This window comes from Chelon labrosus, assembly GCF_963514085.1.
Source record: "Chelon labrosus genome assembly, chromosome: 1".
Taxonomy (NCBI): domain Eukaryota; kingdom Metazoa; phylum Chordata; class Actinopteri; order Mugiliformes; family Mugilidae; genus Chelon; species Chelon labrosus.
Genome location: NC_140337.1, coordinates 31,022,939 through 31,042,674, shown reverse-complemented (window position 1 = coordinate 31,042,674; position 19,736 = coordinate 31,022,939). Strand labels below are relative to the sequence as shown.

General features: G+C 42.9%; 2 protein-coding genes across 2 annotated transcripts in view; both read right to left on the bottom strand.

Annotated features, from left to right (window-relative positions):
- LOC311492541 (high affinity immunoglobulin gamma Fc receptor I-like) overlaps positions 1-4,553 on the bottom strand; it is a gene marked incomplete at both ends in the record, with an annotated part of 49,109 nt that extends 44,556 nt beyond the window's left edge. The window contains one exon of the mRNA XM_084550831.1: positions 4,514-4,553. Coding sequence (XP_084406957.1) covers positions 4,514-4,553 — 40 coding nt within the window. The remainder of the gene's footprint in view (positions 1-4,513) is intronic.
- Positions 4,554-6,486: 1,933 nt separating this feature from the next.
- LOC311492530 (high affinity immunoglobulin gamma Fc receptor I-like) overlaps positions 6,487-19,736 on the bottom strand; it is a gene marked incomplete at both ends in the record, with an annotated part of 40,328 nt that continues 27,078 nt past the window's right edge. The window contains 2 exons of the mRNA XM_084550820.1: positions 6,487-6,713; positions 13,271-13,429. Coding sequence (XP_084406946.1) covers positions 6,487-6,713; positions 13,271-13,429 — 386 coding nt within the window. The remainder of the gene's footprint in view (positions 6,714-13,270; positions 13,430-19,736) is intronic.

Below are 19,736 nucleotides of genomic sequence, written 5' to 3'. Positions count from 1 at the left end.
ATATACGTATTACAATAAAATACATAAAAGGCAATCAATGGGAATCAAACCCTTGCTTCACTAACGAAAGACCGTTGTTTTTTCAATGTACCACTAACCCCTTTCGTTTTGCGTGTTTGACGTTGATCTACGTCACTAATACACTCTACCTTTGGTGGTTTACACTTAATGTTTATGTTACAGCAGAGCTGTTTCTTGATATAGGCGAACTAGGCAAATGCTTAGGGCCCCCAAGCCACCAGGGGGCCCAAAGCTGCATGTTCATCCTCATCTGTGACTTAAAATGTCCTGTCTTTATCTGTAGCTATCTCGTGTGTTTGTTACATCCCTTTTTATGCTTTAAAATAAACATCGTATGATATAAATAAAATAAACTGCAATAATAAGCAGTGACTGGTGTTTTTGTAGCAATACTGCGTCATATTCGTTGAACCGCAGTGTCGCAATGTGAGTGACGTAGCGGGCCACCGACAGGTGTGATGGGCATGATTGACAGCTACTCATCCTTCCCGCTAGCGAGAATATTAAACAAAACAAACACAATAATGGATGGGTAAAGCTGCGAAGGCGTGGGATTGGGCTAGGGAGGTGTGTTGCATATGTGCATGTGTGTGAGTGTCCTTGTGCGCATGTGTGTACATAAGCCTAGAGAGTCGCTTTGTCTAGCCTCCCAGTCAGTGTCTCAGTTCACAGGATGTCATCGCGATAACACAGCAGGTTGCCATGGAGACGTCCCTGATTGGGTCCCAGACGAAGTCGACCATCGCAGGTGTCCATGAAGAAAGGGGGGCAGGGATGGGACAGAGCGTCTCACTGCAGCGATCTCCTGGGGTTGTTGATCCAGCAGCGGCCTTGGCCAAGGCCGGCTGGCTCCAGAATACAGATTAGAATATGATTGTTTGGGTTAGGGCAGTGGTTCCCAATCTTTTTTGACTTGCGACCCCATTTTGAGATCAGAAATTTCTGGTGACCCCAGAGACATTTTTTTTTTTTCTAGAATTAGTTTTTGATCATGTTTGTTATACCGAGTTGCAAATACAGAGTATCCAGATTAGTAAACAAAGTGACATTTTATTTTAAATGTACAGTTAGGTGTGCTTGTCTTAACAAGGCTGAATATTAAAACTGAACAATCTCTCAAACAATGAATTATGAAAAAGTAGTGCAGCATTTTAAACTGGCCACAGTGAAAATTTGAACAATGGAAAGTTACAGTGCTTCCGTTTCAGCTGCAGTTTGTCTTTTGTGTATTATTGTTGTCTCTTTCAACTCACCACATTTAAATAATAAAATAATTTTAATGGGATGGCTGAGCCTGCACACCTCGCTGCAGGCTTGCAAAGTCAGGTGCTGTAGTAGACACAGCGCATCTCATCTCTGACGTCACATCCAGTCGGGAACGGTACTTCGACTTCATACACACAAGGGCACTAAATCCAGCTTCACACAAATATGTGCTTCCAAAAGCACATATTTTTACAGCACACAGTGAGATCTCTGGGTAGTCATTTCTTGTTCCAAACCAGAATTCCTCCACCGGCACTCGCGAATGGAATCGCTGTTGCGCTTTGTCATATGACAGATCAGCTGTTCAACAGCGGTGGAAGGCAGGTCAGCTGTGCCTGCATCACAGTGAAATGGGTCCCTCACCCAGTCAGACTTTGACATATCCACGTCTGGGAAATAAGTGGCGAAGTTCTCTTCTAGGCGTTTCAGGTGGCTGCACATCTCCGTTGTGGGGCACTTATCGATGCTGTTGTCTTTTAAAAACTGACTCATCTGGGGGAAAGGAGCGAAGTTTGCCTTTGAAAGGCTTTCTCGCCAGTAAGCGAGTTTCCCCCTGAATCCATCAATACGATCACTCATCTGCATGAGATTCTTGCTTTTCCCCTGCATGCTTGTGTTTAGTTCGTTTAGTTTTCCAAAGATGTCCGTTACATATGCAAGGAGACACATTTTCTGCTGGTCACACAGAAAGTCAACAAAATCAGTTTTTTTCACATCCATGGAAAACGCTAACAGTTCGTTTCTCATATTGAAAAACCGCTCCAACACGTTACCTCTGGACAACCACCGTGCCTCTGTCTGAAACAGTAAATTTTCATACTCAGAGCCCATGTCGGCGCATAGTTTTGCGAACAGACGTGCGCGCAGAGGATGTGGCTTGATCACCATGGTTACGACCTACTGCAGTATGTCTGCGATGGGCGCACTCAGCTCTTTAGATGCCAGATGTTCACGGTGAATCATGCAGTGATTCCATATTGCAGATGGGGCCCGCTGGGTGTACGCAAACCATTTCGTCGTCCCGCCATAGACGGAGCCCCGTCAGTGCAAAATCCCACCATACGCTCCCAGGGAATTCTGTTTTCCTCCATATAATGTTGAAGGACATCGTGCATTGGTTGGGCAGTCTCATGTTCAGGAAGAGGGAGGCAGAACAAAATATCCTTGTGAATTGCATTCTCCTGCATGAAATGAACAAATGTCAAAGCATGGGCATTTTTTCCTTCTGTGCTAACATCCATTTGAAGAGCATAAGCTGGGGAATTGCGAAGTTTTTCTGTCAGCGTGCTCTCTTGGTCATCAGCCATTGCGTCAATCCGTCTTTTCACAGTGTTATCGGACGATGGTATGGTCTTCAGTTTTTGAGCTTCTTCCTCCCCGCACATCGTTCTTACCATTTCGATCTCAGCAATGGTATGCGGCTTCATAGTCTTGGCAATGAGATAGCTCACCTCAAAAGAGGCTTTTAGAGCCCGCTCACCCACCGGCTTTTTTAAAGTACACTCGCTGCTTATTCAGCTCGGCACATTTATTTTCGAAAAAAGATTTTGGTTTGCCGACATGTTCTTTGTGTGTTGTCTCAAAGTGTCTTTTAAGTTTGTTAGGTTTCATGCTCTCGGCAGGCAGGACATTACCACACAGCAGACATTTCGGCTTCTCCTCGTTGCTTTCAATGACGCTAGTAAATCCATACTGAAGGAAACTTTCGTCGTATTTTCTCTGTCTTTTTGGTGTCTGTTCCTCCGTTCTTGGAACTGCACTGCAAAAAAGGGGTGTCTGAAAACAAGATAAAAGCACTAAATCTGAGGGAAAATGTACTCAAAACAAGTCAAATTATCTGTCCATGCAGCAAGATAATTTCACTTGATAAGATTTCTTGAATTAAGATTGTTAAATCTAGAAATAAGCATGTCTACAGATGTATGTAAAAGGCCTAAAATAAGCCAAAAAGGCTGGTTTTAAGATGAGATTACTTAAAAATGGAACTTTTTACTGCCTCAAAATAAGTGAAATACACTAAATATAAGCAATTACATATTTTGTTTTCTTAGTTTTAGCAAATCAAGCTAAAGATTAGTAAAAAATATATGTTAAATTTAGAGAAAAAATACTCAGTATTAGTGAAGAATGACTAAGCTCTGTCCTAATCCAAGCTGGTTTATCTTGAAACAAGGCTTACTTCATCTTAAAACTAAACCTTAAAACCTAAAGTCTGTCCTTATTTTTAGAATATTCATCTTAACGGTTTCTACAGAAATCACAGAACTGCATGATAAACATCCACATTTATTTAAACACTGTCAGCGTTCCAACATCATAAAATCAAACACATTTTAAGTCCCACACAACAAAAATTTAACACTGCAGTGTCAACAGTGTAAATCACATCTAATACACTGTACATACTATTGCTTTTTTATATGCGTCTTGACCGTGGATGGCATTACCAATGACCACGGTCTGAATGACAGAGAGGACCGTTGCAACACATTTTGGGTACGTCAAGTGCAAAGTGTAATAGTACGCCATTAACACTAAAATTCCTTCCCAAAAATCCTCCTGGGGGGTTGCACACTGGCCTGTTTCCCACGGCAACGATGCTGGTCATTCCATCAGAAAGCAGCACTGGGGAGGAGAGAGGCCGCTTCTCCAAATAGAGCCCAGGGTCCTCGCCAGGCTGGAACAGAACGATAAGGACAATATGGTGGAGAGTGTTAACATGCTGTGCATCAAAACTGCTTAAAAGAATATGTTCACTCAACACAGTCATTGATTAACTTATCAGTTACCTGTGGGGGCACCAGCGCTTAAGAGGTTAATAAACTTGATTTAGCCATATTTTGTCCTTGATGTAATGCAGCTAACTCCACTCAAGTATTGTACATGCATGTAATTTAGGTTTCTTGTTCTTACATCACTTATTTCCATTTTTCTGCTACTTTGTATTTCACTCCATCACATTGTAAAGGCTAATACTGCAGTACAATTTCTATGATAAACTGGTTACTTTACAGATTGTAAATATTGAGGACCTTTTTTGCCAAATATTTTTATAACTTAAAAAAAGTGAGGGTGGTTAATTAAGGATTAAACACTAGTGACATCCCGCTAACGGCACACTAACATTAGTTATTACATCAACAATTTCCCTTTCAAAGATACAGACAAATACAGATGCTAATGTTGCTCAGCTAATCAGTTAACATGAATGAAAAAGATGATTTACCTTCCAACACCGACAATATGGTGTCCTCAGACTCCTCCATGTTGGGTCATCAAAGCTCTCCGTCTCGCTTTCCAAGCACGTTTACCTGAAACAAATCCACAGCCGGAGTAAGCTAACGTTAGCAAAAGCGGACAAAGGCTAATGATAGCTAGCTTGCGACCAGCCGCCTTCGTGCATTACAGTGCGGCTACTTGTGTATACCGCGGTTTTGTCTCTGAATAAAAAGGCATTTCTGGGTTAAGAAGGTTAACGTACTTACCTTGAACTTTTGTTCCCCTCGTTGAACCACAAGTTTTTCAGCGGTGTCGTTTCTTTCAAGTCGGGAAATCGCTTCTTCTTCTTCGTCTTTTTTTTTTTAACAAAACTTTATTGGTTCAATAAGTGCGGGAAATCACATCAACCACGCTAATGCGCTAGACGCAAATGACTGATATTATGAACTGAGCATGCGCAGAAAATGCTAAATAATACTAAAAATATTAAACATACGTTTTAAAATACCACATTTACCCTTAAAATCTGTTCATTAAAATGTATGTTAAATGGGAGTTATTTAGTATAAAAATAGTACTTAGAAAATAATTACCTAACCCTTCCCATCATACATCCACCATTAAACACAGAGGAAGAAGAATACGAATTTGAAGTTGTTGAGGAAAGCGTGCAGAGGGTTCATCATGGCTGTGTGGAGATGTTTGATCTGTCTTGTCTTTGTTGCTGAGTGTAAAGGTGCTCCTTAGCCACATAAATGCAGTTCATAGTCATAGTCCAGACTTTTGGGTTTACTGTGGAATTGATAGCTGTGACCAGGACTTCAGAGTTTTCAACTCATTCTTTCGCCATATCAAACTGACGCACCCTCTGTATTTGACGACTGCGTGCCCGCCAAGCGAATGGAGAACGACTCTGTTTATTTATTTAAAATATAGCTTTCATCTAAATTGTTTCAATAATGACCCTTAGATGATGAACCCTGATGATGTTGGTGGTGACCCCATGACCTTTGCTCTGATACACAACTACTTTGCCATAAAGGGTTAAAGGGGGAGCAGCCTGCTTGTCAGTCACCGACATACTATATAAAATATCATAGCTCATGTGAAAAACAGACAAAAAATTAAAGTAATACAGAATCAGCTATCTCAATATTTTAAAACACCAGATTAAGATCTGATTGTTGAACATCAGCCTGTTGCATCTGAAAATGTAATTGTATCAGGTTGTATGCTTTTTGTGTGACTCTTGAATCAAGCAACTTGAGTTTCTTACTGAATCTTAAAACAAGATTTATGTTGATGAGACTTTGGGGGAGAGATGTAATATATCTTATTTTAACAGTTATTTACCTCATTTTAAGATTTCCTGCCTATTTGAGACAAAAAGATAAGGTTGTGCTTGATTTAAGATTATAATGTAAAGTTGAACACTTAAAATAAGAAATTAACTCTTAAAACAAGATAAAATATCTAACACCTCTAAATCTAAGTTTTTTTATCTTGTTAAGAACCAAATAATTTGCAGTGTGTATTTACAGTGTCAGGCTGGTGAAGAAATCTTTCCATTTTGTTTTCTGTTGTTCTCTACTGTAGTTTGTTTAGACTCGCTGAAGAGCGGGAACTCAAGTAGCTGTCGCTCGTGCAGTCACGTGATCGCAGCCGTGAATCAAGATGCACCAGCGCTGATATTTTTATATGCTGCATTTTATTTGAACTCGATTTATATTAATGAAAGTGAAAGAATACAGTTGTTTAATATTGTCTGTGGCGTTTTAATCCTAATTTTAAAAAGAATAATAATTTGTTGATTTTTTATTTTATTTATTTATTTTTTTTTTACTAGACATTTCAAGCGACCCCATTTGAATTTCAGGCGACCCCACGTGGGGTCGCAACCCCAAGGTTGAAAAACACTGGGTTAGGGCGAGTAGTCGCATTTCAATAGACACAACTTACTCTGTTTCACCATTCTGGTCTTCAAATCTGTTCATCGGCCTTGCAGGCCGAAAGCTTCTCTAAGATGTTTTCCATGTTGCGGTTACTGACCACATTCAGAGCACGAACAGCCTTGTCCAAGTTGTTATCCATGTTGCGGTTAATAATCACAGTCAATCTCTCCAAGGTGTTATCCATGTTGCGATTTATAGCCACAGCCAGTGCGCTCATAGCTCTCTCCATGTAGTTCTCCGTGCGGTTACTGAACCCTTGAATCCATCTAAGGGTTAGTAATCTCTTCATCGTAGTTTGACAAACTAGGGGCCCCCAAACAGCATCTTGCTTAGGGCCCCCACAAAGCTAGTAATGGCCCTGAGTACAATCAACAAAACACTACAACATAAATACAACTCATTTGAGTCAAGTAACATAAGCGCGTTGAGTAACTTTAACATAAGCGCGTTGAGTAAATTCAACATAAACGCGTTGAGTAACTTCAACATAAGCGTGTTGAGTAGCATTTAATTAAGACGATTTGGTGGGATTTGCTTAAAAGCATGTAGTAATAATTAGTTTTCTAGTATTCTTCCCATTTATTCAGCCTAGTTTCGTGGGACCGGTTGCCATAACTATTTTAAGTAAATGTGATGTTTCATTTCTTAGAGTGTAGGGCAACACTGGAAAGTGCGGACAACCCCACTAGCAGCGATGTTGAGATCCTTGTTAAAGTGATAGGTGGGGCTGACATGGGCCTTATATAAATAAAACCATTGGGCTTCATCTATTAACCAGTTATATCCCACTTAAACCCCATTCATAGGTTGGGCCATTGTGGACACTGTGGACAAACCCGCTTGGAACCCATCCTGGTTGTGTCCTGGCTGTTTTTCAATCTTTGGGTGGGAGATAGGAAAAGATGGGTGCAGGCCAAAATCAAGTTCTTCAACAGTAGTACATTTGTGTTTCACTCTGCATCAATGGGGCGAACCATGGTAGATTTGTTTGTTTGTGTTGTGATTCATAAAAGGACTAGGCCAATTATTAAAATTGTAGTTGTTGATAGTCACTGAATGCTGAGAAAAACAGGATTTCGCAGCGTGGAGTGGGGTGACTAGCCTGGTCGTCACCATCCTACGTTTCCGTCCGAAATTTGATTTCGGTCTGCACGTTAGTCTGGCCCAATGTAATAGAAATCCGTCTCCGTAAAGGGCGGATGCTTATTTTGAGGTTTAAAATCATTGGAGTTCCCTTAACCAATCAGCAACGTTTGGTATCAGCGCACGTATATTTTGCGCCGGAGTTCAGGCTCTTACGCTTACCACTTCCGTTTCCAGTTAAATAAATCAAACTTTTCCCAAAGCCAGTTGGAAGGCGAGCTACGACGTCCTTGCCATTTATAAATTTGACAAGACAAGCCTCTTGTACTGGTTTTAATTCCGTGATGCTCTCGAGAGTTGAGACAACTTTGCAGATGGCTTCTAGCGTCTCTTCCTCCATCGCCATTGTTGCTATGTTATGAACTACAAGCTTCGCTGGACTACAGAAGCAACTCGGCATGCGAGTTTCGCGTCATCACTCAACTGTTCGCTGATTGGTCCCATCAAACGCGAGCCTTAGAAGGGCAGTTTGGCCAGAGTCCGTGGCAGACCGAAATCAAATTTCGGGCGGAAACGTAGGATGGTGATGACCAGGCTAGGGGGTGACTCCAGGACGCTGGAAATCACTGTTAAGCCTTCTCGAGGTGTTGTGGGCCTAACTTAACGGCACATCAATGAAGGGAGGTGCCCACTTGAAAACCCCAATGACATGCTGCATACTGCTGTTGACTAGGCCAGGTACCTGATGTCTTCATGTTGGTTGGTAGCGATATTTCTTTGTTTGGTTAGCTGCTGAGCGGGACATACCAGCCAGCAGCATTTGGTTAGCTTATATTTCACAAGGTTTGAATTATCCTCTGCTGTTCTGTGGCCCTACAAGCCAGCAGCATTTACTTAGTTCATTTAGATTGGATTGTAACATCTAATCCTGTGTATTAATGAATGGACCGTCCTCTCATCACTTTAGCAGCTTGTCTGGTCAGAGTTGGGGAAGAGTTGATCTCATGGATGATCCACACATCTGCGGTGTGACGATTTCAAGGACAGACTCTCTGATTAAAGGAGAGTAATCCAAAAACCAAAGGACGCTGAGAAACACAAGAAGCAAAGGGACACAGGGAATAGCAGGAGAGCCTAACAGGTACTTCCACAGTAACTGGTCAAAAAAACTGTCAACGGATGAGACAGGACTATATAAACATACACAGAGTAATGAAGTGAAACTAATAACAGAGGAGCTAACCCTATGAATTCTAAAGAGAACATTCATAGTAATGGATCTGTCTCTGACTGATTGCGCTTTTAAAAGACATAACCCTCAAGACCATTTTCAGTGTGAACGTGACTGTTCCACGGGTTATTTCATGAGGACGTGCGTGAATTTCACTCATAAAACCGAGGAACGTTCTGCTTTAGTTATAATTATCATGACACGTGAGAAAATGCTGACATTTTGTACCACAGAACAAACTCAAACAGACGCTCTGACGTGTAGGACATGACTTTTATTCTCATCTATGAAAGACAACAAACTGTCGTCTTGTTGCTGACCTCAAACTTAAAAAAGCAATGCAACAACAGCAGATATGCAGCTAACTGCGGCAATTTTAGAAACAGCAGCAGAAGTTACACTCATCTGGTGAGCAACTGTGTGAACAGACTAAGCTGATGGAACAAGTTGGTTAAACTGCCTGATGAAAATAAACCGAAACTTCTCTGATCTGTTGGTTAAAGCGCTCACACTGTCAAACGCCACATGTTTGTTTTTGTACAGAAACTATTTTAAATCTGTAACACAGCAAACAGACCTGAGGTCAATTTATTTTTTTCTGTTTTAACTTGTACCATAACAACAACAATAGTGGCCCTGACTGTGTCACTTCCTGGTTTTCACGTAGACCATAAAGCTCCTCTTGTCAGTCAGCGCTTAGCAACCTGTAACACATAGGACACAGAAGACAAATATCATGGAAGTTGTAGATTCTAGAAAGAAAAGAAGTTGTTGCAAAAGTCTGCTGTACTAAGCAAAGCATGACTTCAAATCTCTACCCTTACCCCTCTACTGGGAAACATTCTTAACCCCTCGACCACTAAAATGACCCCATCTTGAAGGTTTACACACACACACACACACACATATATATATATATATATATATACTGAACCAGCCAAGGTGTATTCTCAGTGGCAGGGAGGAAATAACAACCGGTCAGACCCACCAAGATCTGAGGTGGAAGAATACTGGAAAGGTATATGGGAAAAAGAGGCATCACACAACTCAGATGCCCAGTGGCTAGTGGATCTAAGAGCAGACCACAGCAACCTCCCAGAACAAGAACCAGTAACCATCTCAATGGCAGACATCCAAGAAAGAGTGTCAAAGATGAAGAACTGGATGGCACCAGGCCCCCATATGATCCATGCCTACTGGCTGAAGAAGCTAACAGCACTCCATGAACGCCTAGCAGCACAGATGAACCAGCTGCTAAGGGATGGCTCCCACCCAGAGTGGCTAACCCAGGGCAGGACAGTCCTAATCCTGAAGGACCCCCAGAAGGGGCCTATCCCATCCAACTACCGGTCAATAACCTGTCTCTCCACAACATGGAAAGCCCTGTCAGGCATAATTGCAGCTAAGATGAGTAAGCACGTAGCTCAATGCATGAGCGGGGCTCAGAAGGGAATTGGTAGCAACACCAGAGGAGCCAAGCACCAGTTACTGGTCGATAGAGCAGTCGCCCGAGACTGTAAGAGCAGACAGACCAACCTGTGCACCGCCTGGATCGACTACAAGAAAGCTTACGACTCAATGCCACACACATGGATACTGGAATGTCTGGAACTGTATAAGATCAACAGGAACCCTAAGGGCCTTCATCCAGAACTCGATGGGAATGTGGAAGACAACCCTAGAGGCCAACTCAAAGCCAATTGCCCAAGTCAACATCAAATGCGGCATATACCAAGGAGATGCACTATCACCACTGCTGTTCTGCATAGGCCTGAATCCCCTCAGTCAGATCATCACAAAGAGTGGTTACGGGTACCAATTCCGAAGTGGAGCAACAATCAGCCACCTGCTCTACATGGATGACATCAAGCTGTACGCCAGGAATGAGCGAGAAATTGACTCACTGATCCACACCACCAGGATCTACAGCAACGACATAGGGATGTCATTCGGATTGGACAAGTGTGGCCGGATGGTCTCAAAGAGAGGCAAGATGATCAGAACTGACGGGGTCGACCTACCAGAGGGCAACATAGGTGACATCCAAGACAGCTACAAGTACCTTGGTATCCCACAGGCTAATGGTAACCATGAGGAGGCCACAAGGAAGTCAACCACAACCAAATACCTCCAGAGAGTGAGGCAGGTCCTGAAAAGTCAGCTGAATGGCAGGAACAAGATCCAAGCCATCAACATGTACGCAATACCAGTCATCAGATACCCCGCTGGGATCATAAGCTGGCCAAAGGAGGAGATAGAAGCCACAGACATCAAGACAAGAAAGCTCCTCACCATGCACGGAGGGTTCCACCCCAAATCCAGCACCCTGAGACTGTACACTAAGCGGAAAGAGGGAGGCCGAGGACTAGTGAGCATCAAGGCCACTATCCAGGATGAAACATCAAAAATCCAAGAGTACATCAGAAAAATGGCCACAAAGGATGAACTGCTAAGTGAATAACTCAGGCAACTGAAACCTGATAAGAGTGCAGAGGAAGAGGAGCAGACCACCTGGAGGGACAAGCCCCTACATGGCATGTACCACCGCCAAATTGAAGAAGTGGCTGATATCGAGAAGACCTACCAATGGCTAGAAAAGGCTGGACTCAGAGACAGCACAGAGGCACTAATCATGGCAGCACAAGAACAGGCCCTAGGTACAAGAGCCATAGAGGCCAAGATCTACAAGAGTAGATCAGATCCCAGGTGCAGACTATGCAAAGATGCCCCTGAAACAGTCCAGCACATAATAGCAGGGTGTAAGATGCTAGCCGGGACAGTGTACATGGAGAGACACAACCAAGTGGTTGGAATAGTGTACAGGAACATCTGTACCCAGTATGGAATAGAAGTACCCAAATCCCAATGGGCCGCACCACAGAAGGTGGCTGAGAACAACAGGGCCAAGGTGCTGTGGGACTTCAGCTTCCAGACTGACAAACAGGTCCTGGCTAACCAACCGGACATAGTGGTGGTAGACAAAGAGCAGAAGAAGGCGGTGGTGATAGATGTGGCGATACCAGCAGACGCCAACATCAGAAAGAAGGAACACGAGAAAGTTGAGAAGTACCAAGGGTTGAAAGAACAGCTGGAGCAGATGTGGAAGGTCAAGGCGAGCGTGATCCCCATGGTAGTAGGACCACTCGGGGCAGTGACCCCCAAACTGGGGGAGTGGCTCCAACAGATCCCAGGAACAACATCAGAAGCCTCAGTCCAGAAGAGTGCAGTCCAAGGAACAGCTAAGATACTGCGCAGAACCCTCAAACTCCCAGGCCTCTGGTAGAGGACCCGAGCTTGAGGATGACACAGATACCACCCCAAGAGGGTGAGAGGGACGTTTTGATATATATATTTATTAATCAGTATTGGGAGACAGGCTAACCCTAATTAGAGTTTTGTACATTCATGCAAGATGTGTAGACACTGAACTGATAGAAGATGAGGAGCTTGATGGCTCAAGGTTTTTGACTTTTCTTTCAGCAGCTATGAGTTTACGGCAAGAATGTGGTCATAGAAAGACAACTGTGTAGCAGCGAGGAGATAAAAGACTGTATTTGACTTACAATCTGAATTGTAGAATAGCAGACATCATTGTCGACCGGGTCTTGAGCCGGTGAGGGAACGCTGGTCTTTGCTGCTTTGAAGACAAATGAAATATTCCCTACTACACGTGTGTCTTTTCAATTAGAACAATAAATCATTCACAGACATTGGGATTAACAATGTTATGAATAACCTAACCACCCCCAGGCTCCAGTTAACATCCAACTTTTGGCTTGAAATTCAGTCATCGTATTTCCCAAGTGCCGCAGAGTCTCTATGGAGCTTTGTTTTTTTTTCCACATTTTGAATTCTAAGCAGTTGTTGAATTTCGGTGAAGAAATTACCTAAAGTTGTTAACTGAAGTTAACACCAGCACCATCATGTCAAACAATGTAAATGCTGAGTGGCATGCTGACAGCACAAGCAACTGTGGTCTGGACCAAAAACATATAAAGTTAGAGGAAATACCTTTCATCTTCCTGTTCTTTGTTACATTAGCATACATTGCTTGGCTTGCTTCACCTGCACTGGCCTGCACAGAGACTGGAAAAAAACAAAAGAATAAATATACATATTTAATATCCTTTCAGCTAAATGTTTAATCTCTTAACATTAAATCTACCTGTCTGATGCTCTGATGAGTCTGAATCAGGCACTGCCGGTGACTGTGAGCATATATCTGTAAAAAAAGAAGATATTTTGAACATGGTCGTGGAACAAAAGTAACATGAGAACTGATTTTCTAAGTAACAAAAATCACAAAAGAGGGAAATTCATTTAATTTGGTGTTTCCTGAAATTATTACCGAACAGAAGAATTTATAACATGGAAAACTTTGGCCCTAGCACCCAACCCTGAGGAACACCTCTGTGGCTTTTGTGTATGTGGAAGAATCGTGTTGTGACAAAGCAAAACCAGTGATCGCATCGAGTAAAGTTCACTTTATGTTCTTCACCTCTGGCACAGAGAAATCCTCCAAAGCAAAGTAGTCCAACAACCAACAAGAGAAGTATCAAAAAGACGGAGATGATGATCCATGGTGTGCTTACGGAGGAAGAGGAGGCAGGATTAGAGTCTTGGTGATCTTCAGTATCAATGGTAGGAAAAGCTGAAACTTAAGGAGATGGGAATTGTTTGAGAGTGTAAACACATACGTGATCAATACTTTATGAATCTTAATTTGGAAAAACCTACATATTACACCTCCAACAGACAGCCAGCTCTGTGGTGATTCTCCAACTCCAGAGATGTGACATTTGTAGAATCCTTGATCAAACATGGAGACTGTTTTGAGTCTCAGATTTCCTGTGGAGCTTCTCCACGTGTGGACTCCATCTTTATAGAAATCAGCTTCGATGTTGGAGGAAGATATTTTGGTTCTGCAGCTCAGAGTCACATCTTCTCCCTCCATCACAGGACGAGCAGGACTCTCCAGGATCACAGAACCAGCTGAAGAACACGATCATATTTAATTTATCTTGAAATCACGTAGAGATAATCACAAAATATCACTGCCTCACTGCAAACATACAAGTGACATGGATGTTGATGACGTTCCTTCTCTTTCCTCCTTCCTCACACCAGTACTTTCCAGAATCATCTCTATATAGATTTTCAATGGTGCAGCTACGTCCTTTTAATGTGGTGTCATTAGTGGTGCAACACGAGGGCGTCTTCCTGTCGCCCTCACAGTAAAAGACTCCCTCACAGTAAAAAGTGATCGACTCATATTCAAAGAACTGCTGTCTGTTTGGAGAGATACGAAGAAAAGCTGCATCTGAGACAAAGAAAAACAGAGAAATTCAGTTTAGACATTTACTCCTGTGAACTGCTGGACGACGTCTACAACATTTCAAAGTAGAAAAGTAATAGAGAAACTCCTGTGATGATTAAACACACCAATCTCAAGATATTTTTGCCTCTTATCTACAACTGCCCAACAAAACATCTACTCACCAACTTCCTGATCATGTGCACACAGCAGGATCATCACAGTCACTGAAGACGCAAAGAAAATAGATGAATCAATAAAGGTTTTGTCGTCTCCTACAGCTGCTCACGATGTTCAGCATATTTACTATTAAATGTCATAGCTGGTTAACAATAATACTTGAGATGAAAGAGTTAAATTTAAGTTCACACACTAAATAACATTCAAAGATTTTCACGTACATGACCTTTTTCATTGTAAATAAAGTCTTTATCATTAAGTTTTAATCTGGAAAGGAGCCAGTACTCACACAGCACGATGCAGAAAACTCTGACCTCCATGTTGTCTTGCTGCTGACTGACTGAACATCAGACTGAAGTGTAAAATAAGAAGCAGTCTCTTCCTGTTCTACTGTACAGAATCAGAGGTGGTGCGAACAGCCTCTGTGTTTTAGTTTATATCAGTGGGTGTTACAAAGAGCAAAGGCAGAACGAATCTTCGAGTCATCTTCGATAGAGCGCATATTAAGAAAGCTTGAAGGAGTTTAAAAACACTTTGCCCCTTTTATTTAAAAAAAGTAGCTAAACAATGACCTACACATAAGGTCATGGTAGAGGAATGTAAACAGGCATTAACATACTGTCAGGAAGGTGGCTGCTAGTGCATGACACCAGTAGATTTTGACCATAAACAGGTTAGAAGCTAAAAGAGGGAGCTGAGTTAATGTGAAAGGTCATCCCAAGGGCCCAGATACTTCAGTGCATAGGTGGGGACTTCAGGAATCTGATATGAAAAAAAAAAAAAAAACGGATATGCCTCACCTCAAAACCAGTTCGGTCCCACTTATACCATATGGGCATTCACATGTAGGGCACTACGTGAAATGCGGACTAACACACTTGTTGTCCACTTGAGAATAAGAACAAGAATGAGAAGTTTTATTGTCATTGTCCGGTTAAAAGGAAATACAGTTTTGCAGCTCTTTGGTTCTGGCGCAATAAAAAATAGAAACAGCAGCTACAAGCTATATCATCCCACCTGATGAAGACACTGGAGAGAATGATACTGGGACATCTCTGCCCTGAGGTGGGCCCCTCCATGGACCCACTACAGTTTGCCTACCGTCCTAATGTTGGAGTGGAGGATGTTGTTATCTTCCTGTTACACCGAGCTGTCTCTCACCTGGAAACGCCCGGCAGCACTGTGAGAATCACGTTTTTTGATTTCTCCAGTGCGTTCAACACCATTCAGCCGGTGACTCTGAGGGACAAACTGGAGAGGATGGGTGTGGACCACCAGCTTTGTAAATGGATCCTGGACAACCTCACAAACTGACCACAGTTTGTGAGAAACAGGAACTGTGTGTCTGACCTGCTCACCAGCAGCATGGGTGTCCCCCAGGGGACTGTCCTGGCCCCCTTTCTTTTCACCCTCTACACAGCAGACTTCAGACACAACACCAACAGCTGTGTACTGCTGAAGTTCTCAGACGACTCGGTGATTGTAGGCCTCATCAGGGACGATGATGACTCAGAGTACAGATGACTGACGGAGAACTTTGTGGACTGGTGTCAGCGAAACCACCTCCTGATCAACGTGGGGAAAACCAAAGAGATGGTGGTGGATTTTCGCAGACGCCATTCTGCCCTCCCTTCACCAGTGAACATCCAGGGAATGGACATTGAGCAAGTGGACTCTTATAAGTACCTGGGTGTTCACCTCAATAGCAAATTGGACTGGACTAACCACACTGAGCCACTCTACAGGAAGGGACAGAGCAGGCTCTACCTTCTGAGGAAACTGAGGTCTTTTGAAGTGAAAGGGGCACTCCTGAAGACCTTCTTTGACTCTGTAGTGGCATCGACCATCCTGTACGGAGTGGTCTGATGGAACAGTGGCATCACAGAGAGGGAAAGGAAAAAGCTGGATAAGATCATCAGGAAGTCCAGCTCTGTCCTGGGCTGCTCTCTGGACTCAGTGAGGGAGATAGGTGACAGGAGAGTCCTGGCTAAAGTGTCCTCCATGCTGGACAATCAGCCCCACCCCCTGCACGGTGACCTGACAGCACTGAGGAGCAGCTTCAGTGACAGACTGCTTCACCCTCGATGTGTGAAGGAAAGATTCAGAAGGTCTTTTTTTCCTGCTGCTGTTCAGCTTCACAACGAACACTCTTAATACGGTAAATCCTCTAATACAGGCCTGGGCCTTTATTTTACTCAACCGCGTCGCGGTCCAGGCCTTTATTGGAAGGAGGCCAGAATTAGAGGCAGGCCTCAATTTCTATTTCAGCAAAATGAACTACCAGTAGAATGAATAAAAACAAGATTTTGTGTCTATTTGAACCTATAAAATACTAGGTTCATTTATTGAAAACATACAGTTACCACAACATGGTATGCATACAGAACGTTAACAACAAATGAGCGGCGCGACGCGGTCGGGGCACACTGAGGACAGTCCGCCGCCGGTCGGCAGTCGCGCCGGGAGCGAGGAGGCCCGAGGAGGCCCCGTCCCTCCCCGCAGGGAGAGAGGGCGCAGTGAGCACTTATTCCACGACCCCAGGAAAGCGGCGAGGTGAGATGCGGGGGGTCGCTGTAAAGCTCGCGGCTGAAGCCGGGGAGCCACCTTCGCCCCAAGCACTTCCAGGCTGACCCAGGGCCGGTCGCGGCGCACCACCATGGAGGAAACACTGGGTGAAAAGTGTGATTTTCGTCCCCGTAAACGCCCAGAGATCTCCCTAATTTTCGGCAGTTAATGACAATTTGCAACCCGCGAACGTCGGGTTTGTCTTTGCCACAAATTGTCGTTAACATACCATGACGCGTGAGATCTCGCTAATGGTTCTAATGCCATTGCATTTTTCATCTTGCGCACCCCCTAAGTAAGACCAAAGAAAAGGTCACTGTAGTCATGCCACTATGCACAGTGGTTGAGATCTAGGAGACTGATCTCTGCAGACCCCTCATTCTGATTCTAATGTTGTTTGCATGGAATGCACATTTTACCTTTGTGGCAAAGGCTGATTGAAACTAATTGTTCAAATAAATTCTGTTGTGTATCATTTTCTTTTTTCTGTTGTGTAACATTTGCCATTGCTAATGACATATACAGTTATCTAGCATACTTTCATTAAATAAATCAATTTAAGCTAAAATTTAAGAGACTATAATTAGGCTATACTGAGCCTGATCTATTTGTACCAGAGATTTTCTTACCTTTTAGAAAACTGTCACCTGGGGTAAAACTCCCCCTGCAACCCTGATTTGCATTTGAATTGGCCTCCCCTAGAATTAGGAGGAGGGGGGTCATGGGGGATGACTGCCAAGCAAGGCCCACGTCAATTTCTGACCATTCATGGCAGTTTTTGGCATTGCCTGCAAATTGCCGTGAACTGCCATTAACCTGAACTTTCACGACAATCTACAGTGCCACATACTGACGAAAATCACACTTTTCATGCAGTGAAATGCGCCCGGCGGGGGCCGGCCAACGCCGGGGAGAGGTCCCGCTGAGGGGATCCTCCCACACTGTGCCGCCAAAACCCTGACCCGCCAAGATGGTTCTAATAATAGCCCTGGCCACTATTAGAGACCGGCCTTTATTTACCTCCGCTGACAGCGAGACCGGCCAATGTTGGAGACCCGCTAATGGAATACAGGCCAATATTAGAGGATTTACGGTATGTGCAATATTACTACACCACAAGATGTAAAAACGTCATAACCCAGCTACACCAGTCTGTGCAATATCTGACTATTCAATCTGTGCAATTTTTTTATCCAATTCTATTTAATTATTTATCTTTTATACGCTACTCTTTTTGCTCTTGTTATTTTTTTCTGCTCTTTCTGTTGGAAACTGCAATTTCTGCTCGGCTGAATGGCCCATCCTTTTTGATGGCCATGAAGTCCTGCCTGGTGCCATTTCCCATTCAGGTGGTGATGCTCTCGATGGTGCAGGTGTAAAAGTTCCTGAGCACCTTGAGGGGGAGCTTAAAGTCTCTGAGGTGCCTGAGGAGGTAGAGACGCTGTCTGGCCTTCTTCACCATGGTGAAGTTGGCCGAGGCTAGCTGTTTAGCTCCAGTTATGTGATACTTTGTGTCAATGGAAAGAGTAGCTTCTCTAGCGTCAAATGACACTGTTGTGTATAAGTCAAACTAAATGACATTATGACTTTTAGTGAGTTGTTTGCACGGGTAACACAGACAACTTGTACTGAACAAAGACATGTACCCAAGTAGTATATAAACTTCAGTAAAACAAATTTTACTAAAAAAAAATTCTTGTATATATTATATGTATGCAAATAGTTAATAAGTCCTGTAGACATTTGATGTAATAGCAGTTTTTAAAGCAAAAGATTTTTTTCCAAGACTGCATGAAAACTGAAATGCTTTGCATAAATATAATAACTCTTGTCATACTTCCGTCTTCAGCCTAGACTCATCTATAAAAACTTCTTCTGAAATAAAAGGGCTAAATAGATTAAGAATTCTCTTAAGTCCTTTCTATTTACATCCGTCTTTACCTCACTGAACTTCAAAACACCCTAAATCTAGAATCACTTCCACCTTTCAATACTTTTAAAAACCTTTTAAAGTCAACTCTGACAGAACAGTGTAATTGTTTTTAACTAAGTGACCTTTAATGATGTCTGTATTAGCTTAAGTTAAGTGTAATGTCTTGTTTGTGTTTTAGTATGTATGTACAGTAATGTATGTACAGAGATTCGTGGTGTAACGTGTAACCGTTGTCCTGTCTATACTGTATATATATTCTTCTTTTTAACTTTTTGCCGTCTTGGCCAGGACTCCCTGGGAGAAGAGTTACTGTAACTCAGTGGGACTTTTCCTGGTTAAATAAAGGTTTAAAAAAAATGCAGTTGTAAGTTTATTTATTTATTTGTTTTAGATTTTACAAAATTTTAAACAGCAGAAGACACCAAATGGTGTTGACACAGTGTGACAGTTCACAGGTGTCTACAAAGCAGCATCAATTAATAGAAGCGCTCAGACGCTGTTCTTATTTTAGACACCATGTGTCAGAGTTATGGCCAGTGCGAAAAGTTTAAAAACCACATTTGCAGACACGTTAGACAAGTTTCTCAGCAAGACGCTCATTTCCTGATCCAGTTACAGCGTCTAACCCTGTGTCTAGAAGCATAGAAAGCAGCTTGATAGCAGCGGACTTAATTCTAGATGAAATGTGAGAGTAGCCTTGATGAAATATTAACTCCACCATCTCAGCGACTAAGCTGTCTTTTGTTCTCCTGTTGGTTGTCATCCAGGCCATCATTTTCTTTAATATAACAGAAAGCTCTCTATACGGTTGGAGATGAGTCATGTTTTATAACTCTGACTATCACACAGTGAAGACATCCGAGCAGCAGCAGCAGCAGCGCCACCATGATGATGGTGAACACGGTCCTTAGGATGGGGTAAATGTGACAGCTGTGATCTGAGGAGGGACGATGTTCTGTGAGAGTTTCTGAA